Below are 27,295 nucleotides of genomic sequence, written 5' to 3'. Positions count from 1 at the left end.
ACAACAAAAAAAGTATGAAAAAGTGTGTATCTATCTGCATTCAGAGTTCATTGGTTCTTCCTCTGGAGATGGCTAGAATTTTTCATCATGGGTCCTTTGGAATTGTCTTACTCAGAGTAGCTAAGTCTTTTGTATTTGATCTTTGTCACAATATTGTTTTTACTATAGCAATTTTATTCTGGTTCTGCTCATTTCACTTTGTATCAATTCATACAAGTCTTCCCAGGTTTTTCAGAACTCATCCTATTTGTCATTTCTTACAGTTTTCCATCACAATTATATGCTACAGCTTGTCCAGCCATTCCCCAATTAACTGGCATCCCCTCCATTTCCAATTCTTTGCCACCACAAAAAGAGCTGCTAAAATATTTTGGTACACATAGGTCCTTTTCTCCTTTTTTTGGATCTCTTTGGGATAGAGACCTAGGAGTGGTATTACTGGATCAAAGGCTGTATTTCTAAATTGTTCTCCAGAATGGTTGAACTGGAGTTTTGAACTAACTCCACCAGTAGTGAATTAAGTGTCTCAATTTTCCCTATCCTCTTATTCCCTTATCCTCATTTGTTGCTGTCCTTTTCTGTCATGTTAGTCAATCTTATAGGTATGAGGTGGTATTTCAGAGTTGTTTTAACTTGCATTTCTCTAATCCATACAAATTTAAAACATTTTTTTTCTTGTGACTATATATAACTTTGATTACTTCTTCTGAAAAACACCTGTTCATATCCTTTATTTATCAACTGGGGGGTGGCTCTTATTTTTATGCACTTGACTCAGATCCCTATATATTTGAGAAATGAGATCTTTATTAAAGAAATTTGCTATAAAATTTTTCCAGTTAAAAGGAATATTTTCCACTGTAAATGAATGTGTTGGAAATAACACCGTTTTATAATACATTCAATATAGAAATCTAGATTGTCTGAGGCTGAATCATTGCAGAATCTAGAGCAGTTAAGAACACTTAAGTATTTATTTCACAGTATAAGTAAAATATTTACATAGCCATTAACTTAAAAAAAACTTTAATTCCTTTATATTTTATTATATGTATACACATGTGTATATGAATACACATATATTAACTATGATTTTTATCATTACATTATATCCATTTTAAAAAATTAAAAATGAGTCATTTAAAAATTAAAATGAAATTCCTATACCTTTCATATTGAACCTTTCTCTTATAACAAAGAAAAAAACAAATAAGCAAAAAGCCTAATACAGAATCATTTGATATTATACACAATATTCAAACTGGGAATACCACTCAAGTGGACCTCCATTTCATAATATTCAAAATGAGGAGGTTGGAGTACATGGTTTCTGTGGTTGACTCCAGTCCCAAATCTATGCCATTCCCAGCTCACCTCATTCTCAATGCATTCTCTCTAAGCTTATCTACAACTTACCCTCTTTGCTTTTACATAATTGTTTTCATGTCACCCCCATTAAATCGAAAGTTCCCCCCTCTTTATGTGTGTGTATATGTGCAATTTCTTTGTATCTTTAGTATTTATCCCAGTGTCTGGCACATAGTTGTTGTTTTTAATAAATCAAATAGAATATGACTTATATAATCCTCCTCTTTTTCCATTTTCATTGATTTTATTTCTCTAAAATGTGAAAAATATTCACATAATTCATGTAATCAAAATCATATTTTAAAATCTGCCCCATTCCTTCTTTAATTAAACATTATCCATAAACATAATTTTCAAAGATGTTTGCACACATTCTCTATTTTTATTTTATTTTTTAAAATTTATTTAATTATTTTTAGTTTTCAACATTCATTTCCACAAGATTTTGAGTTCCAAATTTTCTCCCCATCTTTCCCCTCCCCCAACCCTAGGACACCATGCATTCTTATTACCTCTTCCCACAATCTACCTTCCATTCTATCACACCCCTCCCTTCCCTTATCCTCATCTTCTCTCTTTTCTTGTAGGATAAGATTGTAAGATAAATTGTAAGATAAATTTCGAATACCCCATTACCTGTATTTCTTATTTCCCAGTTGCATGCAAAAACAATTCTCAACATTTGTTCCTAAAACTTTGAGTTCCAAATTCTCTCCCTTCCTCCCTCACCCTCCATGCATCCCCACCGAAAAGACAAGCAATTCAATATAGGTGATACATGTGTAGTTATGCAAAAGACTTCCACAATAGTGATGTTGTGAAAAGCTAACTGTATTTCCCTCCATCCTATCCTTCCTCCCATTTATTCTATTCTCTCTTTTGACCTTGTCCCTCTCCAAAAGTGCTTACTTCTAATTACTCCCTCCTCCCATTTTCCCTCTCTTCTATCATCCCCCACACCCCATTTATCCCCTTCTCCCCTACCTTCCTGTAGTGTAAGATAGATTTTCCTATCAAAATGAGTGTGCATGTTATTTTCTCATTGAGTCAAAGGTGGTGAGAGTAAGCTTCACTTTTTCCCTCTCACCTCCCCTCTTTTCATCTCCACTGAAAAAAGCTTTTTCTTGCCTCTTTTGTGATAGATAATTTACCCCATTCCATTTCTCCCTTTCTCCTCCCAATATATTCCTCTCTCACCCCTTAATTTTATTTTTTCAGGTGTCATCTCTTCCTATTCAACTCAACCTGTGCTCTCTGTCTATATGTATATAATCCCTCCAACTACCCAAATACTGAGAAAAGTCTCAAGAGTTACAAATATGATCTTTCCACATAGGAATGTAAACAGTTCAACTTTGGTAAGTCCCTTATGATTTTTCTTTCCTGTTTACCTTTTCATGCTTCTCTTGATTCTTGTGTTTGAAAGTCAAATTTTCTATTCAGCTCTGGTCTTTTCATCAAGAATGCTTGAAAGTCCTCTATTTCATTGAAATACCATTTTTTCCCTTGAAGTATTATACTTAGTTTTGCTGGGTTGGTGATTCTTGGTTTTAATCCTAGTTCCTTTGACTTCTGGAATATCATATTCCAAGCCCTTTGATCCCTTAATGTAGAAGCTGCTCAATCTTGTGTTTTCCTGATTGTATTTACACAATACTGAAATTGTTTCTTTCTGGCTGCTTGCAATATTTTCTCCTTGACCTGGGAACTCTAGAATTTGGCTACAATATTCCTAGGAGTTTTTATTTTCAGATCTTTTTCAGGAGGTGATCAGTGGATTCTTTCAATATTTATTTTAGCCTCTGGGTCTAGAAGATCATGGCAGTTTTCTTTGATAATTTCCTGGCCTATGCTCTGGTCTGGGAGCAACCACAAGCTTTTCTGCTCAGGATCTGTGAGTAGGGTTCCTTCTCCACAACTGTCTCCACCAGCTCCACCACACCAGTGCTCCTCCTCATCCCAGGTCCGCCATTCAGGACTGAGACCCAGATTAGCCCCTTGATTCACCCAGGGTCTTTAGGCCAAGGGCTCCACAAATAGACACTGTGTCATAGTGACTTCTGCTACCCTGGGTCCGTGGCTAGGGTCAGACCCTTCTCCCTAGGTGAAAGAACTTTCTCACTGACCTTTGAAGCTGTCTTTGGCATTTGTGAGTTGAGAAATCTGGGAACCACAGTGACTACTCATGATTCCACTCCATGAAGGCTACTGCAGTCCTGTCCCTGATGCACTGTGGGGCCAAGGCTGGACTGAGCTCTGCTCCAAGCCCAGTGCAATAGACCTATCTTATTGGCCTTCCAGGCTATCTTGGGCTGAAAATCTCATTCACTCTGTCATTTTGTGGCTTCTGTTCCTCCAGAATTTGTTTATAGTCATTTTTACAAGTATTTTATGGGCTATGGGAGTAAAGCTAGAGCAGGTCCTACTCTGCCATCTTGGTTTCACCACCACCCCTCCCCTCATTATCTATTTTTTTTTTTAAAATTATGTAACCTTTTATGTTCTCTCATTGTGGTTGATGTTGGTAGAAACAATATATTTCAAATTTTTTTTCTGGTATTTCAAATTTTTCCTGTTAAAAGGGAGTTGCTTTTCCAATAATACATGTTTTTCTATTCTATCAAACACTGTACTTCTGTTTTCCATTGCATCTCATTTCCTAATTATCCACTCTGTTCTGATGTTCTGCTTTTATATTTTTTAAGCAATGCCAAATTATTTTGGTGACTACTGCTTTATAATGATATACTTCTTCATTTGTATATTTTCATCTTATTGTACTTGAAATTGTAGACTTTATTTTCCTCCAAATATATTTTGTAATTTTTTTGTCTAGTAACATGAAACATTGCCTTGACTGTTTGACTGGTATAATACTATAAAAATTAATTTAAACCATCATTTTTGCAATACTGGTTCTTTCCCCCTGTTTTTAGGGCTGTATGTAATTGTTGTGTAAAATGATTTTGCAGATTTATTTTGTATCCCACGACTGTACTGAAGCTATTAATTATCTTTTCATTATTCTATATACCATTTACTGGGGGGGGGGAGGGGTTGTAAAGGCATCATGCCATCTGCAAATAGGAATAATTTTCACTTCTCTTTGCTAATTCCTCTTATGTGGATATTTTGCCTTATTGCTGTAGTTAGTATTTCACCAACCAAGTCACATAATAGAAGTGCTATTCTTGATTTATCCCTGTTTGTGCTGGGGAAAGTTTCAGGTATCTATTGCAAATATTTCTAGTTTGCTTATTTATTTGCTTTGTATCTGTGTTATTTTACAACTTTTATTTACTTATTTTTAGTTTTCAGCATTCACTTCTATAAGACTTTTAGTTCTAAACTTTTTCTTCCTGTCTCCCATACCCCCTCCCCCAAATGGCATGCAGTCTGATATAGGCTATACATGTGTAATCACATTAAACATATATCCACTTTAGTCATGTTGTGAAAGAATAAGAACAAAAGGAGAAAAACCATGAGAAATAAAAAGTCAATAACAAAAAAATGGAACATAGTATGTTTTGATCTACATTCAGGCTACATAATTCTTTCTCTGGATGTGGATAGCATTTTTCCTCATAATTTTTGGAATTGTCTTAGATCCTTGCATTGCTGAGAAGAGCAAAGTCTATCAAAGTTAGTCATCACACAGTGTTGCTGTCATTATTTACTGTGTTCTCCTGATTCTGCTCATTTCACTCAGCATCAGTTCATATAAGTCTTTCCAGGTTTTTCTAAGTCCACCTGTTCATCATTTCTTATAGCACAATAGTATTCCATTACATTCATATATCACTACTTTGTTCAGCCATTTCTCAATTTATGGGCATCCCCTCAATTTCCAGCTCTTGACCACCACAAAAAGAGCTACGATAAATATTTTTGTACATATGGGTTATTTTCCCATTTTTATAATCTCTTTGAGATATAGTCCTAGAAATCACATTGCTGGGTCAAAGGGTATGCACATTTTTATAGCCCTTTGCACACAGTTACAAATTATTCTCCAGAATGTTTGGATCAGCTCACAGCTCCACCAACAATGAGTGAGTGTTCCAACTTTCCCACATCTTCTCCAACATTTATCATTTTTCCGTTTTGTTAGGTTAGCCAATCTGATAGGTGTGATGTGGTACCTTGGAGTGGTTTTGATTTGCATTTTCCCAATCAATAGTGATTGCATTTTTTTCATATGACTACAGATAACTTTAATTTCTTCCCCTGAAAACTGCCTGTTCATATACTTTGGCCATTTATCAATTGGAGAATGACCTGTAGTCTTACAAATTTGACTCAGTTCTCTATATATTTTGGAAGTAAAGCTTTTATCAGACACACTTGTTATAAAATTCTTTCCCAGTTTTCTAGTTCCCTCAAGCTTTTCCATTTAATGTAATCAAAATTATCCATTTTGCATTTCATCATGTTCTCTATCTCTTGTTTGGTCATAAACTCCTCCATTCTCCATTGATCTGACAGATAACTATTCTTATTTCCCTAATTTGCTTATAGTATCAGCTTTCATATGTAAATCATGTACCCATTTGGACTTTATTTTAGTATATGGTTTGAGACATTGGTCTATGCCCACTTTCTGTCATACTTTCTCTTTCCAGCTTTCCCAGCATTTTTTGTCAAATAGTGAGTTCTTATTCTAGAAGTTGGGGTCTTTGGGTTTATCAAGTAGTAGATTACTATAGTCATTGCCTACTGTGTCTTGTGTACCTAATCTATTCCTAATCTATATCTAACACAGCTTCAGGAAGTGGTTTGTCATTGTAATTGACTCCTCATGTCCCATTCCATAGCTCTTGAGATCTTACAAATCAGATAGTCAACAGAATGCTATAGCAGGCTGATAGTGGAATAGATCTGCTCCTCTTTTTCTTAGCCAGTACCAAGTAGCTGTGATGATTGCTGCTTTATAATACAATTTAAGATCTAGTATGGCTAGGCCACTTTCACTAGCATTTCTTTTAATTAATTCCCTTGAAATTCTGGGCCTTTTGTTCCTCCAGATGAATTATTATTTTTTCTAGCTCTACGAAATAATTTTAGTAGTTTGATTGGTATGGCACTGATTAATTAATTTAGGTAAATTAATTTAGGTAGATTTGTCATTTTCATTATATTAGTTTGGCCTATCCACATGCAACTGATGTTTTTCCAATTATTTAGATCTGACTTTACTCGTGTGAAAAGTGTTTTTTATTGTGTTCATGTAGTTCTTGGGTTTGTTTTGGCAGGTAGACTCTCAAATATTTTATAATACATTCAAGACCTTTAAATGGAGTTTCTCTTTCTATCTCTTGCTGTTGGATTTTGTTAGCAATATATAGAAATACTGATGACTCATGTATGTTTATTTTATATCCTGCAACTGTGCTAAAGTTATTTATTATGGAGGTCATATTTTAGAAAGAATATACATAAGTTAGACTATATCTAGAGGAGAGTGACCAAAATGGTGGGAGAATAGGAAGCAGAGTAAAAAAAGATTTGATGGAAATAAATAGGATGTTTTACCTGTGAAGAGAAGACTTGGAGGAGAGTGGAAAAAGTCTCTCATGAAGTATTTGAATCATTATCATATGGAAGAAGGATTAGATTTTTTTGGTTTGGCCCCAGAGGGCAGGTATAATATCAGAGATTCTAGAGATAAATTTTCGTAACATATCAACCTGTGTAAATGTGTAATGGGCTCCCTCAGGAGGCAATGGATTCCTGCTCTTTGAAGGCTGACCATTTATCTATTGGTTAACAAACATTTATTAAATACTTACTATATGTGATGCACTGTGTTAAGCACTGGGAATACAAAGAAAAGCAAAAGCATTGCCCCTACTCATATTCTAATGGGGGAGACAACAGATGTTTAGTGAAGTTGTGGAAAGAATTTTTATTTATCAACCAAATTAGTGTCAACTGATCTTCTCTATCTTTGAAATTATTTGTTCCCATCACTTTACATTATCTTCATAGTTTTTCTTTGACACTTTTCTTAGATTCATTTTTTTCTTTTCCATTTCTACTGCTACAACTAATCATCATCTGTTAACACAACTTCGGAAAGTGGTTTGTGATTGTAATTGACTCCTCATGTCCCATTCAATAACTCTTGGGATCTGACAAGTCAGGTGGTCAACAGGATGCAATAGTAGACTGATCTCCAACCCATTAATAGGTTACCAGTGATGTCTGAACTAGTGAATCTCAGGGTTACATTTCAGTCTTCACCTTCTTTGAGTTTTCTGAGTCTTTTGGCATTGCTGTCTACCATCTCCTTTCCTCTAAAGTATTTGATAATGTTCTTTTCTTTAATTTGGTATAAAGAATGCTAGATTTGGAGCCAGAGGATTTTGGTTCAAATCTCATGTATGTGAGTTGAATACATGCTTTCTAAAGATCTTTTCAACAGTGAATACTGTGAATTTACTATTCCCCACTACTTCCAACATATCCCAAAGGACAGATATTCTGGGTCATCCCAAGGACAGCTCTATGCTGTTCCTTCCACATTTAATACTTTCTAACAATTAATTGATTAAGAAAATTTTGCCTAATTTTAATGGCTGCACCACTTTCCTCAATAATTTCACTCCACACAATTTGTCTGCTATTGTTCTCTGATTTTCCCATTGGTATAGCATATTTTCATGGCAGAACTACAAGTCCCTTGGAGCCAAGAACCAGGAAATAAATTATTTTTGTATTCCTTAAAATCACAATGCAAAGTTAAATGTTGTGATAATACAATAAAAAAATCCTGTTTTTTATTGTTATTCCAGTCTTTCTCATGTCAGGCTGTACTAGCTTTAGGTATATTTCTTTATCCTGCCTAGCATACCTTCCCTTTTGATCAGTCAGTCGACATTTAGAAATCACCTACTATGTTCCAGGCGCTGTACTTAGTGTTTTCCTGGAAGTCTAAATCTTGGATGTCATCTCATCTATAACATCTGAAGCACACCAATCAAATGTATCTAGCAAAGACTCTATGCCTCTCTCAAAAATGCCCATCTTTTTTCAATATTTCTGGATAATTCTGTTGTGTAGAGTGACAATGAACCTAGGGTCTTCTCCATATCAACAAGGAAATATGACAGAAGCCTAGTGTAAGCATACACCAAATCCAAAGGGATGTCCCTTGTAGTACCATAGAATTCTTCTTTTCATGAACTGAGATTATTTATATACAACAATCAGGTGACATACCTAGTTCTATCTTTTAGATAGAACTTCTTCAGCTTTTTTGAAGGTGTCAGCTGTTACTCTATTTTGGGGGTGGGTGGATATTTCTCTAATGTCCTTTCCTTATTGTCCATTCACTACTAGAAGGAAAACCATGTTTATATATCTAGTTACATCGTGTAACCTTACCTTAAAGGGGCTATGTAAAAGATTGTTTTTTAACAAAGGCTAGCTACTCTATTTCTTCAATGAAATGCCTTTTATGTCCCAAATAGACAAAATAGACATATAGAAAGCACTGAATCTTCCAACTGAGTTATTTAACTCAGGAAAAAAAGTTGATGAGAACAAAAATAACTTGAATTGAATCTGTTCCAAATTGTTTTTTATGGAAAGATTCTAGAATTAAGATAGATGATAATCTATATGGAATATAGTGCAAATAGATGTTAATTTTCCTCTCATAAAATGATTCATTGTCATAGATCACAGTTTACAGGGTTAGACTAGATGAACTCCTAGTCTCTTCTAGTTCTGAGACACTGAGTAGCTATTTTGAAACAACTGTTTCCACCTGAATCAATATAAAAACTTTAAAAAGGCAGATGTAATTATCTAATTTGGATTGTAACCAATATCTTCAAAATTTCAAACTAATATCATTTTCCCAGAGATATTTTTGTTGATGGATATGGAAATCAAAATCATACTTTTAGTTCTACAAAAGGGAAAAAAATCAACTCCGCTCTGTCTCTGATTAGATGGAGAAAATGCATAAAGCATTTACTAAATTTTTCACATGTTCTTCTCAGGTTCATCTTGGCTAAAGAGCTCTGAGACTGGGTAAATTACATGATAGTATTTCTCATCAATTGTATGTAGCCACTCAAGTCTTTCTCTTTTTATTCATTAAATATCCATGCCTAAAGATCATTTGTGAAGAATCACAGAAGTGTGGGATCATACAGTTCATGTAAGTGAATTTCTCTGCCACCTGATCTTCTTTTTATTTGATTTGTAGATATTAAAAAAAACACTCATTCCCATACCTAAACTTTCTTTTTTAATTAAAAACCTAAATCCAAATCTTAATTTTCATTTAGCTTGCAGCTGGTGTTCATCCCATGAGTAGAAGGAAGCTGTCTCTTTCTCATTGAGCCTTTGGTCCACTGCAAATCCATTTGAATGCTCAAATTTTCCATTCTTCTCTTTATTATACTGATTTCCTAGTTGTAACATATCTGATATTATGCTCACTAGAGATGTACTTTTAGGCAATTAATTTCATAATTTGAATTTTATTTCATAGAAAAGTGACTTCTGTTTATTATTGGTTAATGGTACTATCACTCTAAGATAGCTACAGAAGAAACCAAAACACATTACTAAAATAGTAGCACACCTCTTAAACATAAAAATGTGATTTGGAAAGAATATAGGACTTGGAGACAAGAGTTCTGGATATTGCTTTTAATTTCATTGCTAGCTACGTTTGTGATCTTACAAAGAATCATATAACCTATCTCTGTCTTAGTTCCCTGAAAAATAAGAGTGTTAGACTAAATATGCTTTCCAGCCCTCACATTCTATGATTCTCCAAAAACTTAAAAGACCATTACTGTTGTAGACACACATTTCCAGAATTTCTAGCTCTAAGGATGTTCAATATCAGATGTCTAGGAATTGTAGTCTAAACTGTCACAATAAATCTATTTAGAACTACTGCATGCATGGAGACCAGGACCTGGGCAATAGTCCTCAAATGCCCTGTGCCAAATGACATAGTGGAATTATGTTTGTTTGTCAAGTTCTTTTATCCAATGATTTCACAAAGCTTTTTGCATGATAGCTTGTTGTTCTTATTTATTATTCAAGAATAGACTTAAATTTTATATGGTCATTAAATAATTTCATTTCTAGCTTTCAAAAAGTTTTCACAAATATGTGCTAATATTCCCACTCTTTATTTCTACAAGGCATACAGAAATAATATAAGGTAAATACAATTTTTGAAGTTTATTATCCAAAGACCATGAAAAAAGAGAGAAAATATATTTTTCTGGATTTCATCTGAAAGAGTTTATAGTCTAATGGAGGAATACTAAATTCATTCAAATAAACAGGAGGGTCTTTGTCAGAACATATAATCAATCACTATTCCCCTAGCTGAGTCAATGAAATTATAGGAGTAGGTGATAGAGATAATGAGATTTTCATATGTTGAATGAAGTGCAAAACATGCCTATTCCTTGCTACCTTTTTATGAAGTGTGGAGTTTTTCCTGATGAAATTGGAAAGTAGACTGTCATTTGTTGGCTAAAGACTGGTCATGCCCCACTGGCCTTTAAAAGGTCAGCTTGCCAGCTCTGGGCATTTGGGACAGGAAATCTTTGTGGAGGGTGTACTTGTCAGTAGAGAAAAGAGCTAGATAAGGAGAAAGAACCCAGCTCTTGAGAAGAAATTATTCTTTGTCTTTTGACTTATTTCTCTATGAGAAGGGAGAAAGTAGGGGAAAGAGATTCTATTTTTTCTCTGCCCCACTCCTCTCCATGGCATTTACAGCAGAATTATTTGACCAGTAAGAGAAATAGCAGCAGCAAGGAACAAGCCTCGGTGATCAAGAAGACAATCAGTAGAGAAGACTCCACAGAGTATGACCTTTGACAACAGAGCGGAAAGCCAATTATATGACTCCATGATATATAAAGAAACAAAGTTAAAGAAATGAAAAAAAAAATGAAAATGTGAAGTATCTCAGAAAAACAGCTGACCTGGAAAAACAGATCAAAGAGAGATCATTAAAGAATCATTGAACAGCCTGAAAGCCGTGATCAATGAAAGAGTCTAGACATCATATTTTCAGAAATTATGAAGGAAAACTGCCCCAATATCCTAGAACTAGCATATAAAATAAAAATGGAAAGAATCCACTAATTACCTCCTGAAAGAAATCCCAAAATGATAACTCCCAGTAATGTTATGGCCAAATTCCAAAGCCCTCAGGTCAAAAAGTCAAAAAGAAAATAATTCAAGCAGCCAGGAAATACACGAACACACACACACACACACACACGCACACACACACACACACACATGCACACACATTCAAATGCTGTGGAGCCAGTCAGGCTTACACAAAATTTACCACTTATGACATTAAAAGAGAGGTTAGTTTGGAATATGATATTTCAGAAGGCAAAGTAGCTAGGATTAAAACTAAAAATAACCCACCCAGGAAAACTGAATATAATTCTTCAGGGAGAAAAAAAAATGTATATTTAATGAAATAGGTGATTTTTAAACATTCTTGATAAAAAGGTAAGAGATGAATAGAAAATTTGACTTTCAAATGAAAGACTCAAGAGAATAATAAAAAGGTAAATATCATAAGGGACTCAACAAAGTTAAATTGTTTACACTCTTCTACAGAAAAATGATACACGCAATTCCCAAGAACTTTAGCATTATTAGGGCAATTAAAAGGACTCTTCATAGATAGAGCATCCCAGAAGGAGTAAATTATGATGGAATGATCTTTTAAAAAGTGGACAGGTGAGAAAGAAGGATGCATTGGGAGAAAGGGGAAGGTAGAGGAAGAATGGGGGAAATTATCTCACATAAAAGTATTCAAGTAAAAGGTTTTACAGTGAAGGATAAAAAAGGAAGGGGGAGCAATATTTGAACTTCATTTGTGTATGAATTGGTCCAAAGAAGGAAGAAAATATGTATACACTCAACTGAGTATAGAAATCTGTGTTACCCAACAGTAAAATAAGAGAGGAAAGGAGAAAGAGAAAAGGTGTGGTGGTAAAAAGGAGGAGCAGACTATGTGAATCAGAGATCAAAAAAGACTTTTGAGAATGGAAAAAAAAGAGAGAAGGATAAAATTGAAGAAAATAGGATAGAGAGAAATGCCATTAGCAATCATAACTGTGAATGTGAATGGTATGAATTCACCCATATAAATGAAGCAGCTAGACTGGACTAGAAACCAGAATCTAAGAATATGTTGTTTACAAGAAATATGTGTGAAATAGAGAGACACACAGTGTTAAAACAAGGGGCTGAAGCAGCATGTATGAAGCTTCAGAATAAGTTTTTTAAAAGGCAGGGGTGGAAATCATAATTTCAGACAAAGCAAAAGCAAAAAAACAAACATAAATTTAAAAAGATAAACAGTGAAACTACATCTTGCCAAAAGGTACCATAGACAATGAAATAATATTAATATTAACTATGCACTGAAAAGTATAGATCCAGATTATTAAAGCAAAAGTTAAATGAGTTATAAAAGGAAATACAGTAAAACTATAATAGGAGGGGATTTGAACTTTCTGCTCTCAAAGCTAGATAAATCTAGACACAAAATAAATAAGGAAGAAGTTTAGAAGATCAATTGAATTTTAGAAAAAAAAACTATATATGATAGACCTCAAAAGAAAATTGAATCAGTATTGAAAGGAGTATGTACTTCATTCTCAGCTATACCTGGCACCTTCACAAAATTTGACCATACATTAGGGCATAAAAACAACTAAATCCAGAAAAGCAGAAATATAAAATGCTCCCTTTTCAGACCATAATTCGATAAAAATTTCATTCAATACAGGGCCATATAAGCACAGATTAAAAATTAATTGGAAATTAAGTAATCCAATCCTAAAGAATAAGTAAGTCAAAGAAAAATTGGGTGGACCAACAGAAACAATAATTTCATTAAATGATATAGCATATTATTGAGATACAGCTAAAGCAGTACTGACAAAAATTTATCTCAAAATGCATGTCAATAAAAGAGAAAAAGAGCAGAACAATGAATTATCAGCAACTAAAAAAAGTAGAAAAAATAAAAAAGAAATAAAATTTTCAATTACAAACCAAATGAAAATCTTAATAATGAAAGGAGAGGTGAATAGAATTGAAAGTGAAAAAAAATGAATAAATAAAATTAGGAGTTGGGTTTTTTTGGGGAAATGATAAAATCCACTGGTTAAGTGGATGGAGAAAAAGAAAACCAAATTAACAATATCAATATCAAAACAGTTGAATGAATGTAGCTCTGCTTAAGATAAAATTAAAGCAATTACTACAAATCATTATGATCAATTATATAACAATAAAACAGACACTTTAAGGGAAATGGATGGATATTTACTAAAAAAATAAATTTCCCAAAGTAACAGAAGGGGACATAGAATGTATATAACTAACCCTACCTTTGAAAAAGAAGTTGAACAATCCATAAATGAGCTTCCTAAGAAAAAAATTCTCCAAGACCATATGGATTTACAAGCACATTTTATAAAACACTTAAGGAACAATTAATCCTAATACTATTTAAACTATTTGAAAAAAAATAAGTAAAGAAGGAGTCCTGTCAAATACCTTGTATGACACACTATGGAGACAAAAGAACAGAGAAAGAAAACTATAGGTCAATTTTCCTAACAAATAGTGATGCAAAAATTTTAAATAAAATACTAGCAAGAAGAATACAGCAATATATCCCAAAAATCACAATAACCAGGTGGGATTTATACCAAGAGTGGTATAATTATATAATATTAGGAAAACTATAAGAATAATTGACTATATCAATTAAAAATCATATGATTACATCAATAGATTCAGAAAAAGGTTTTGAGAAAATATGATAACTATTCCTATTAAAAACATTAGAAATCAAAGGAATAATTCACTAATTGGTAGAATTGTGAGTTGATTAAACCATTTTGGAGAGTCATCTGGAATTATGCCCAATAAGTTATTAACCTGATTATATACCCTTTGACCCAACAATATCACTATTAGGTCTATTTACAAAGATGATTAAGGAAAAAGGAAAATAATCTTTGTGTTCTAAAATGTATATAGCAGCTTTCTTTATAGTGGCCAAGAATTCAGTACTGCTGGGATGCCCATCAACTGGGGAATGACTGAACAAATTGTGGAATAAGATTGTGAAGGAATGGTACTGTGCTATAAAAATGATAAGCTCAACAATTTTTTAAAATGATGGAAAAACTTGCACAAAATAATGAAGAGCAAAAGGTGCAGAATCAAGAGAACATTATGTGTGGTAGCAATAATATAATTTTAAGAACACCTTAGAGCAAATAAATTATTTTGTCTAATATAAATACCCAAATTAATTATAAATGACACATCAAGAAAGAGCCTATATATATCCAGAGAGAGAACAGATGAGTAGAATTATATCTAGAATAAATTTACACTCATATATATATAATATACATACACATATTTAAATATATTTTATATGCATACATAAATATATGTACAAATAGGGGTGTGCATATGTGTGTACATATCTATATGTATACACACACAAACATATATATGTATGTGTATATATATATATATGTATATATAGACAGAGAGAGAGAGAGAGCAGTTCTTTTTGTGGCACCAAACAATTGAAAATTAAAGAGATCACAATTAATTAGGGAATGATTGAATGAGTTGTGGTATATTGTTGGATAGAAACTATTGTACTAAAAGAAATGATGAGTAGGATACTTTCAGAAAAAAAATTGAGAAGACATGAAAATGGATGCAAAGTGAAGTCAACAGGTGAATCTAAGAACCTAGGAAACATGAACATTGTACACAATAACACCAATATTGTCACAAAGATGTGAAAGATTTAGCTACTCTGATCAAGACAATGATCTAAGACAATTCTAAAGAACCCAGATGAAAAATACTATCTACATCAAGAAAGAGAACTGATGAATTCTGAGTGCAGATTGAATCATAGTTTTTTAAGCTTTCTTTATATTTCTTGCTCTTTTTTTGCAACTTGGTTAATATGGAATTATGTTTTCCATGACTACATTTATAAATGATATCAAATTGCTTGATTTCTCAAAGGGTGGAGGAGGTGCAGGAGGAAAGGAGAGAATTTGGAGGTGTTTGATTTTTATTAATATTAAATTTGTTTAATTTTCTGAGTTCAAATCCTTACTGAGACTCAAGTAAGTTAGTAAATTATAGGACTGTGGATAAGTCATTTAACTTCTCCATATGTAAACTGGAAATAATAACCTGATAGGGTTGTTGCAAGGAGCAAATGAGATGATATATATATGGAAATTTAAAAACCTTAAAAGCTCTATAAATGCTGCTTTTGTATTTGTTGGTTTTGTTGTTATTTTTATTACTGTCATTGTCTTTGATATGTTGAACCAGATTTCTGAAGGTTTTAACCTAGAGAACATATGATTCTCCTAGAAAAGGAGTGATAACAGTTTCAAGCTAGTGGTTCAGTAGGGTTTGCCTGTTGGTGATTAGTGGTCATCTCAGAATTCTTACATGAAGCTGACATTAGAGCACCACATGTTTGAACTGTGAATGCTCCTTACGGTCATGAAGTGGAGGATGCAACGAAAGCAATTTTAAACCAAAAGGTTTAAAAATGACCTTCAATTTTTATACGTGCATCATGAACCAGGAAGTGGATTGGGTGACGACACAGTAAATATCCCAAATGCTTTGCTCTCATAAGTCAAACTTTTCCACTGAACCTTACCACTAAAGGTTAAAATGATGTGTGTGTGTGGGGGAGTTTTCTGTAGGATCTGACATGAAGATTTCATGTATTTTCTATGAAATTCAAAACACAATATAGGTCACCCATTTCACTTGGTTTTTACCCCAATAGAAAGCTCTGAAAGTAAGAGAAATGAAAAGATGAGTTTTTCACTACAGCCTATCCACATAACAAAGAGAAAACTGAGGCCAACTAAGAGTGCTAGACCTGGAGTCAGGAAGACCTGAGTTGAAATTCTAATTCAGACAACTAGCAGTTGTGTGATCCTGGGCAAGTCATTTAACCTGTTTGTCTTAGCTTTCTCATCTCCACAATGGGATTATAATAACACCCATTTCCTGGGGTTTTTGTGAAAAGCAAATGAAGTAATAATTGTAAACTGCTTAACACTGTGCCTGACACATAGTAATCCCTTTAAAAATATTGGCTATTACTATCATCATCATCATGACAATCATCATTATTACAGTATAAATTAATGCTGTAAAAACACCTCAGAGAGGCAGAACAACATTTTTGTGTACTAAATTATTCTTAGGAAGCACAATAGATTTTTGAAGTAAAATCAGTATAAGTTCCAGTCATGTCTTACATCAGACATAGTACGTAGTTGATACATACAGTTGTGCAATTGGAGATGCATCCACAAATTACTGTTATCTGTCCACTTGAGATCCAAAAGACATCTCCAGAGACATGAAGACATCTCCAGAAGTGTGAAGCCATTGGGGGTACACCCTTTACATGTTATGCTGAGGCAAATTGATCCTAGGGAATTTCAAAGTCTGATAAACAAACAAAGAGTCTTTGTCACAACCCTCTGAGCTGGAGATCCTTCTCTAATCTGAGAGAGGTCCTTTGGGTCTTGTAGCCATCATCTCAATTTACTTCATGAAGTGTGTAACTGATTTTCATTCATTATCTCCACCTGTGTTTTCAGGCTGAAAGCTATGCCCAGAAATAAATTTGATCTCTCTTAAGAGTGGGGACTGTCAGGAAGGGAAAAAAGAGAAGGAAAGCCCTCTTTTCTTTCAGAAAGTCAGTGTGATATGATCCCCCTCCCTAAAAAAACATGCTGGATGTGGAGTGAGACCAGTGTTTGGATTCTATCTTTGACATTTAACGAGTGTGTGACTTTGGGCAAATCATTCAATTTCTATAAGCCTCAATTTCTTCATCTATAATATAAGTATAATAACAACTACCTTATAAGAATCATAGAATACCAGCTCTAGAGCTGGAAGGGAGTTCAGAAATCATCTGATTTAATTTTCTCATTTTTCAGATGAGAAAACCGAGGCAGATATTGGGATAGCTGAGAGATTTATCCAAGATCATACAGATAGTAAACTCAGAAGTAGGATGTGAACCAAGGTCCCCTCATTTAAGAGTCAGTATTCTTTCCACTGTACCATACTGCCCAAATGAGATAATAAATGTAAAGTGCTTTGCAAGCCTGAAATTGCCACAAAAATGTCACTTGTACATTTGTTGTACATGTAATTGTTGCACGTTTACTTTTATCCAAGACTTAGCAAAAGTAAGACTGTCAGTTGTGCGCTACAGGGTCAGTAGCTGCCCCCGATGTTGCCAAGCTCTGTTTAGATGTTCCAAATACATTTATTTAATGCACTGTTCTGACAGATGTCTCCTAGAGAAAGAAAACCTTCCCAATTTAGAAGTGCCAAGGGAGACCTGGGTATCCCTCAGGCCAAGGAGGCTACTTGAATTTCTGGAAAGTCTTATTTTGGAATTCCAAAGCTCTTCTAAGACTTAAAAGTGTTTTAAAAATATTCTGCTAGGGAACAGGCATGAAGCCACTCTCCTTTTAGAGGTGAATAAGCTCATTTAGGCCTCTAGGGTTCCATTGAGATCAATGAACCGGTGCACTCATTTCCTAAATAATATGCCACTGACTTTAAAGAAACCATTCACCTCCAAAAGGTGAGAAAAAGGTGAGTTTTTGTAAGATGAATACTGCCAGCAACTTCTAATGTAGACAGCAATTATTATTACATATGTTTTAGAAATAGGGAGACTTAGGAAAAATAAAGTACATGTCCAAAGTGTTTCTGGAAACCAGGGGTAACTGACTGATCCGTTCAACAAACATTTAATTGATTGCCTCCTATGGAAAAGGAACTTAGCAAGTCTCTGGGGATATAATCAATATCAGAATGGCAGGCTCCATAACCATGGAGATTGAAGACCTAGTTTCTTTCACACTTGAGTTTCACAACTAAATCTATAACTTAAGTCTTGTAATTTCTAAAATAGGCATGATCAGGAGCAACTCCAGGCAAAAGTATAAGTGATAATACTTTCATGATCTAGTTTTTTACTTTCCTTGCTAATTCTGATAGGGTACCTGGTCAAAAATGTTTCACAGTACAAGGTGGCTAGGCACAATGTTGTTAGAGAGGATTTAAGTAAATCTAGCTGGGGTGTGGTCCAGGAGAGTTGGATAAGATTATGTCAAATTTCCCTAGAAAACAGATGCCTAAGTATATAAAGATTTATGAGTAAATATGATCTGCTGAAAAAAAATTAAGAATCAGGAGGAGGAAAAGAGAGGAAAAAGGAGATAGGGGAGAATAAGTAAGAGAAGGAATATGAATTTCACATCTCCATCTCCACCTCCAACCATTCCTTCAAGGTAAATTCCACATTCCTGATTGTCTTTTGCATGTTTCCAGCTGACTTGTCTCTACCACCTCAAGTTCAATATGTCTAAAACTGAATTCATCTTCTCCCTAAACTTGTCTCTTTCCCTCCCTTCTCGGTCTCCATTAATGGTGCCACCACGCTCACAGACATCTAGGTTTATAATCTAGGAGAAAAGTTGACAACTCATGTTTTCTCATCCCACACAACCTATCAGCTGGAAAATCCTGCTATTTTTCTTCTGAAATACTTCTGGCCACGCCTCTTAGCTTCCATTCTAACTATTCTAGTTGAAGGCCTCACACCTTCTGGGAACTCTTATTTTGGAATTTTAAAGTTCTTCCAAGAATCTCAAGGTTCTCTAAAAGTATTTAATAATATTAGATACTTGAACAATTTTTTCCCCCAAGGTGCATATTGGTCAAATTGTTCCTCTACTCAAAAACCTCCATTGGCTTCCCATGGCCTACTGAATAAGACATTTAAGGCTTGCCACATTCCTGCCCCATCCTACATTTCCAGCCATGTCTCATACTACTCCCTGACATGTAGTCTATAGGTAGTTTACAGACAAACTAGACTATTCTTCATCCCTCATCTCATACTGCTTTTTTTAAAATCTCAGTACCATCGCTTAACATGCCCCAGCCCCCTCCCCGCCTCCATGAACTCCATTTGTTGAAGTGCCTCCCATTTCTTTAAGGTCTATCTCAATTGTTTTGAAGCCTTCGCTGACAATACCCTAAAATGAAAGAATTTTTTTCTCCTCATTTCATAGAATTTTACCTGCTCCAACTCTCCATTTTCCATTAGTTGCTCTCTTTGGTTTTGACTTCATAGAACATCATACCTTCTGGTGGTCCCTCTTCCCCTTCAGTTTTCTTTTGTGTGCTGAATTACCCTTTTATGTCATAAGCTTCTTGAGGGCAAGGACTATCCTCTTTTTTTTTCTTATTTGTTAACACCACAGTTCGGATTAATGCCTGGCACATACAGTGCTTGATAAATGTGTATTGTTTTACAACCCATCACATTACATGATACTTTTTGCTTCTTTTCCGTTCTATTTATTATATACTCACTTGTGCATACACCATAACACCCACCTTCCCAGCCCCCTGCACTAAACTGCATAATCCTTAAAGGTAGGGGCCATATCATTTTTCATTTGGTATTCCTAATGTCTAGAATAATTTACATAGAAAGAATTTAATGAGAGGAAAGGATGGAGGAGAGAAAGGAAGAGGAGGTAAAATAGTAAGTGTAGGAAAAAAAGAAGAAAAATAAAGAGGAGAGACAAAACAGCAAAGATAAGGGAAGATGCAGAAAAGAAGGAAGGTCACAAGTCTTGGTAAAAAGTAAAACAAGTAAATAAAGAGTATGAATTCTAGAACTGTCCTCTTTAAATTAAGAAGTATAGTTCCTCTATCCTTGTCCCAGCATCTGAGGATTTACAATATTTTTAAATATATAATGAAAACAAAATAACAGGAAAAATGCTATAGATGACCTACAGTGATCTGAAGCAGATGCACAATCCAATAGCCATTTTTTAAATAAAATGACTGCAATAGAGAGCAGCAGAATATAGTCCAGAATATAAAGATTCAAAAAGCTATTGCCATACCTTTCCTTTGGTGAAAAGTTTCTCTCCTTTCCTGGTTAGCTTCCTTCTTCCCGTGTCTCCTAAGGATCCCCGCAAGGTGACATATACATTCATATTGGTATTTGAAGTTGAAGTTTTGCCAGTGGTAATGAAAAGAGTATATTCTTTTACTGAAAACAACACAATATTTGACTTAAAATGAACAAGTCCTGAAATTGGCACAATCTTCATTTTACCGTAATATAAGTCCAATCTACTTTATTTTCATTTTGTGAGTTGAATTATACAGTAATTTGTGACGCATATTACAACTAAAGATAACTGGAAGAATTAAAACATTTAACAAAGAGAATCTGTCCTGCTCTGTTGTTGTTTTGTTTGGTTGTTCTTGTGGTTGTTGAGTCATCTCTGACTCTTTGTGACCCCATTTGAGGTTTTCTTGGCAAATATACTAGAAAGATTTGACATTTTCTTTTCCAACTTATTTTATAGATGAGGAAACTGAGGTAAACAGGGTTAAGTGACTTGCACAGGATCACACAGCTAATAAGTGCCTGAGGTCACATTTGAACTCAGATCTTTCTGACTCCAGGCACCATCTAGTTGCACCCTGCTCTCTTCTTCCTAGTCAGTTCTGGAACCAACTCATTATTTAACTGCAAGATCTGTCATAGATACATACATACATACATACACAGATACATAGATATAGATACATGCACGCATACATGTATATATGTGTGTATATGTGTGCATATAAATATATGTATATATATAAATACACACAAAAGAACTAAACTAGAGGGTTAGTCAATATCATGTCATACTATGATCAACAAATGTTTTTATCCATTTAGTTATTTCTACATGGATCATTAGGTAAGTCTCTTTTGAGTGTGTAGGGACATGATAAAATTAGTACCATATTTCATCCACAAATATGAGTGTGTGTAAGGCCATCCCATTAGTAGCAAAGCCCTTATTTGGATGGTGTAGGATATCCTTCACAATAGCAGCAAACACCCTTAATAAGCATATGCATCCCTGTTTGATGTCTCCTTAGATGTTACTCATAAGTATAATGGGTATTACTGATAGAAATCATGACCAGTTTTTTTTTCCTTTTTTAATTCAATCATGAACTTAATCATTAGCAAACACAGGCATTTCAACATGTGAAAAAGGACAAAAATCAGGCTTTCATAAGAAACTGAACTGTTCCGTGCAGCTTGTTTGTTTTCCTCAGGTCAAATCTCAGCTGTCACCATCTTTTTGACCGTGGGTGAGTCGCCCAATTCCTTTGGGCCTCATCTTCTTCATTTGCAGTATGAGAAGGATGGGAATAAAGTAGCTTCTGAAGTCCCTTCCCTTTCTAAGTCCATGATTCTATGATACTATGCTCTATTTCATCCTGTTCACATCAGTAGTACCAAATTAAGACCAAGGGATTGTATTTATGCTGTTAATTTTATTAAGTGTGCTTCTGTCACTCATCTCTTTATATTTACTGTTGCCTAGGTGAGTTATTTTTTTCTGTTCTTGTCAAAGTCATCAGCTGTTCCTACTGAGCTTGTAAGTCTTTTTAGTCACTGAAGCATTTTGGAAGGAAAAATGATTTTGTGGGAAATAAAAAATGGCATATTTATCTATTATACCGGCACAAATTAGGGATCCTGAAATTCCCCAAATCATACAAACATGTGAAATCCTGACAGTGCTTTCTGAATAAGAAGAAGTTGGAATAAAGATGAACAAATAACCAGCTTGAAGAAAGTGATAGATCAATTTTCTGATTATTATGTTTTTAAAATTATAGATCTTTTCCATTGTGAAATTGATTACAGCCAATGGTGTAAATAAAAGGAAGGCAGAGAAAGCAAGAGATCATCCAGGCCTACCACAAAATTCATTTAATCCAAGTATAAATAATTTTTATTTTCACCATTGGTAAACTATGTTGTGTATCATTAGAGAATCACAAATTTTAGAGCTTCAAGTGATATTAATCTAACTGCCTCATTTTATAGGCAAGAAAGCTGATTCCCAAAGAATTTAAGTGACTTGCCCAAGGTCTTATAGATAATTAAAAGCAAGGCTGAGACAAGAACCTATATTTTCTAACTCTTAGTCCAGTGCCTAAAAATCATATTAACTGCCTAAAAATAAGCAAACAAATCAATAGAAGGGACTAATCTAAGCAAATCAACACTTTTAAAAGTGAGATTCCAGTTCATGACTGATAGAATTTAAATCACATTTCTATAATTTTCTTAAAATGCTATCATTTAAAAATGCAATATTTTTAAGATTATAACATTTTTCAGATATTCATATTTTTTTGAGGCTAATGTATATATTAATTCTCCCTCATTGGAAGTGATCTATCCCTACGTGATCTCATAGAACTTTGTATTCATCTTTAGCACATATTCTCTTATAATTTATATTATATTTATAAATGGGTATATCTTAGAGTCACCAAATTGTAAATTCCATGAGCATAGGGAACCTGCCTTACTTGCAACTCGCCAACATCTAACACTATGAAACATACATGGTAGAGACTAAATGTTTTTCAAGTGAACCATCACTTCAAATAACCTAACTGCTCTTTTGCATGTACCTTAGATCTAGAATCAATCCAACTGTGCCTCAAAGTACTCACAGAATAAAAGAAAAAATTAATAAACCCTATCTCTTTTTCACTTAGACTATATAGCCTGGTGATATATCTACGATGAAATATAAACTACTTAATAATAATAGAAATCAATGTTACATGTTCCAATGATAACTGTTGATTATTATCACTCATAGGTAACTATGGACCTGCATGATTATTTTCATGTATATCATAGTATTATAGAATTAGATAATAGAACTGAAATTAAAAGAAGTTTCACTAGTCATCTATTCCAATCCCCAAATTTTATTGTTATGAAAACTGAGACCCAGGGAGGGTAAGTGATTTACTCAAGGTTTCATAGATAGTAGGAGAAAGAAGTAGGGTATGAGCCCAAGTCATCTAACTCCAGAGCCAGGCCTTTGTCCATTGCACTATACAAAGAAAAATGTCACCAAAAAGTACGAAATACAAGCTACACAAAACCACAATCCTATTATGCTTTGATCACATCTGGTGCAAGCCTTATTTCCAGCTAGAGTATAAGGTTCTTGATGGCAAGGATTAATTCTCAGCAGTTTGTTACTTCTTTGCTGATATTCCTTTCTCCCCCTGCTCTTAGCATAGTGTCTTTTGGTTAGTGATTAATAATTATTTCTTTATTGATTTCCTTTGCCATGAGATTGAAATAACAGCTCTGAGTTACCACACCACACCTATCAGATTGGCTAATATGACAGAAAAGGGAAATGACAAATGTTGGAGGAGATATGGGAAAATCGGGATACTAGTACACAGTTGATGGAGTTGTGAACTGATCCAATCATTCGATAGAGGAATATGAAACTATGTTCAAAGAACTATAAAACTATACATATTCTTTAATCCAACAACACTATTGTTAGTTCTGTATCACAAAGCAATTTTTAAAAAGGAAAAGGACCTATATATACTAAAATATTTATAGCAGCTCATTTTGTGGGAGGACAGAAAATAGGAAATTGAGGGGATATCCATTAATTGGGGAATGACTGAACGGGTTGTGGTATATGACAGAATATTATTTTGCTATAAGAAATAATGAGCTTTCAGAATGCTTTCAGAAAAAAAAATCTAGAACAACTTACATGAACTGATGCAAAGTGAAGTGACCAGTAATAGGAATAGTGTGCAATGATTAACTGTGAATGATTTAGCTATTCTCAGTAATACAAAGATTCAAGAAAGCTCTAAAAGATTTATAATAAAAATGCTATCTATCTCCAGAGAAAGAATTGATAGAGTGTGAATGCAGATCAAAGCTTACTATTTTTAACTTTATGTAATTTTATTTTTTTCACAACATGACTAATGTGGAAAAATGAAAAAAAGAGATCACTGGTAAGCTTGAAGAATTGAATGGAGAGGTCAGAAGCCAGACTATAAATGGTTTAGAATAGAGGAAATATAAGCATCAAGTCTAGATAGTTTTTCTTTCTTTCTTTCTTTCTTTCTTTCTTTCTTTCTTTCTTTCTTTCTTTCTTTCTTTCTTTCTTTCTTTCTTTCTTTCTTTCTTTTTGTGAAAGACAAGCAGGGTTAAGTGGCTTTCCCAGGGTCACACAGCTAGTAAGTTTCAAGTGTCTGAGGTCAGATTTGACCTCTAGTCCCCCGGACTTCAGGACTGGTGCTCTATCCATTGTGTCACCAGCTGCCCTGAGTCTTGATAAGTTTTCCAAGGGTTTTAACTGTGAAGAATATGAAAGATTTAAGATGATAGCAAGCAGGGGTGGCAGGATCAAGTGAGGTTTTTTTGTTTGTTTTACTTTTTAAGGAAGAAGTAATAATTTGTGTATGAGCAGCAGGGGAAAATTCCAATACATAGTGAAGATTAGTGGGAGTAGGGATGGATGACAGTGGGAAAAATCTATTGGAGAAGAAAGAGGGCATGAAATCAAGAATTTGTGGAATAAGTTTTGCTTCAGGTAGGAGAAGTGTCACTTCTTATTTTAAAAAAAGGTAAGGAAGAAAAGATAGTTGGGGGAGGTATCTGAGTAGTATGAGACAAGAAAGGGGTGAAAAGGTCTAATTTTTTTTCCAGTGAAGTATTTAATTGGGTCATCAGTGGAAATAGTGGTGGGAGAGGTACCTTAACCAGCTTGAGGAGGGATGAAAAGATGTAGGATGGCATTTTTACGAGTGGTAAAGCAAACCGATTACACAGGTGTAAAAGATTTGTTTTGCTTCAGTAAGGGTCAAGTTGGACATATGTAACATAAATTTATAATAGACCCACTCAGTATGGTTTTGTGACTTTTCCTACATCTACTACATCAGCGCATGAATAGAACTGAAGGTGGTAGAGAGCAGGAGAAATCTAAGGTTGGGATTTATCAAGACATAATTGGCAATAGGGCAAGGGGGAAAGGGATTGGCATTTATAGAAGCTGTTAGTTGAACTGATTCACCAAAGATCAAAGTTAAGAAAGGGAGAAGTGTAGCCAGTGCAGAGTTGATGAGTTGGGGAAGAAGTGAGGAATCGTGAGATTGGATGGCAGAGTAAAGATAATGAACAGGATTATGAGTAAAGCTAAGGGAGAAGAAAGAGATCGGCTAACGTAAGGTTTATGATAAGGGCAAAGAACAGGATTAGGGCTTGTTTGATAGAGGGAAATGCAGAATGATTGATGGATTAATCCACGCCCAGTCAGATCACAATTTATTTTCTTCTATTTCTTCTATCACAACGCAAACGCCTTGTGAATAGAAACCATTTCTATTCTTTCACATGACTCCAAATATCAAGAAAACTTCTATAAAACAAACTAGCAAACATCAAGTATTTTTTAACTCAAAACTTTAAGCCAGACAGGGCAAAAACAAAATATCAAAAGATAAATTCCTCAAGGTAGATTTAATAATTATATTTTGTTGCTTTCAATTTTTCTCCTTTCTCTTCTGGAGCCCCTTTATGGCCACTTTTTCCCCTAGAGTTTCTTACTCAGGGAATTAGGTTTGATGGAGAAACTTGTCAAAAGGTAAAGTTAGTCTGTGTCTGTAAACATGATGACAAAATAGTTACAAGAACTGGAACTTTGAGTCAATAATCATGTTGAAAGAGGGTAAAAAGGCAGGGAAGCCTGCTATTAAAATGCCATCTTTCTCAGCCTCTGGTGACAATGCTCCTGGCATAATGAACAGGTTTGGGCAAAGAGGTATTTCTGTAAGAGTCAGAGCACAGAAAGACACACAAAATGAAGGCTCTCTATTTCAGCAAATTTGGAAGGTGTTTCTTCCATAAATAATTAGCAACTGTTGTGTAGACCAACTGCAGACTGCTCTCCCATCACAGAGGTGGCAAAAGGGCTGGAGAAATATCACAGGTTAACAACCTGTTGCTTTCAAATATCTGGTTATCTGACCCTTTTGTTCTTTCCTCTCCATTTAAAAAAATGCCTCAATGATCCTCTTCTTTCTTTTCCATGTGTGTGTGTGTGTATGTGTGTGTGTGTGTTTGTAAATGTATGATTCTATGCAATGCATGAAGACGCAGCCTAAGTATTACTAATGTGTACATGAAATAACAGCTATTGAAGAGATGTGGGATAGGTATCAATCAACCAGCACATATTAAGTACCTACTATCTGCTAGGGACTATACCAGGCACTGGGGGTACATATAAAGACAAAAACAAAAAACACTTACTACCCACAAGAAACTTCCAGTCTAGCTGGGAGAAACAATAAGCAGAAAAGTCCTAATGTTGAAAATCACACTTAAGGGGGTAATGAGACAAAGAGAAGGATGGAGTTACTCCATCCTCCATGGTGGTCAACCAGTGGAAAGAAATACAAATAAAAATTGGAGACCATTCAGAGGAAAACATCTAGCATGATGAAATGCTAGGAGATCATGCCATGTGAAGATCAGGTAAAGAAAAGAGAAATGTTTAGCCTGAATGGGAAGAAAGCCTTAGGAGTTATATTCACATATTTGAAACTACTAGTACCATCCCTTCTGAGATTACTTTTACTCGTTAAATATTGTGTATGGACCTAGTTATTAGATGTTGTCTTCCCTATTGAAATATAAGCTCCTTGAGGACATTGATTTTATTGACCAATCTTTGTATATCCAGTGCTTAGTACATGGTACCTTGCAAATATTAATTGATTAAAAAATTCTTTTCTACTCACTGACCAACTGACCGAAGGACTGTCATGTGGAAAAGTTACTAGACTTGGTCTGTTTGGCTACAGAGGTCAGAATTAGAAGCAATGAGCA

The 27,295-nt window shown here is 34.4% G+C and overlaps 1 protein-coding gene across 5 annotated transcripts in view; it reads right to left on the bottom strand.

Annotated features, from left to right (window-relative positions):
- Nucleotides 1–27,295, bottom strand: part of LOC140501243 (lipoxygenase homology domain-containing protein 1-like) — a 680,545-nt gene that overhangs the window by 53,823 nt on the left and 599,427 nt on the right. For all 5 annotated transcript variants that reach the window (XM_072604606.1, XM_072604605.1, XM_072604607.1 and 2 more), the window contains one exon: nt 20,433–20,581. In XM_072604606.1, coding sequence (XP_072460707.1) covers nt 20,433–20,581 — 149 coding nt within the window. The remainder of the gene's footprint in view (nt 1–20,432; nt 20,582–27,295) is intronic.

The sequence above is a fragment of the Notamacropus eugenii genome, chromosome 4 (genome assembly GCF_028372415.1).
Source record: "Notamacropus eugenii isolate mMacEug1 chromosome 4, mMacEug1.pri_v2, whole genome shotgun sequence".
Taxonomy (NCBI): domain Eukaryota; kingdom Metazoa; phylum Chordata; class Mammalia; order Diprotodontia; family Macropodidae; genus Notamacropus; species Notamacropus eugenii.
This window is presented reverse-complemented; position numbering and strand designations above follow the sequence as displayed.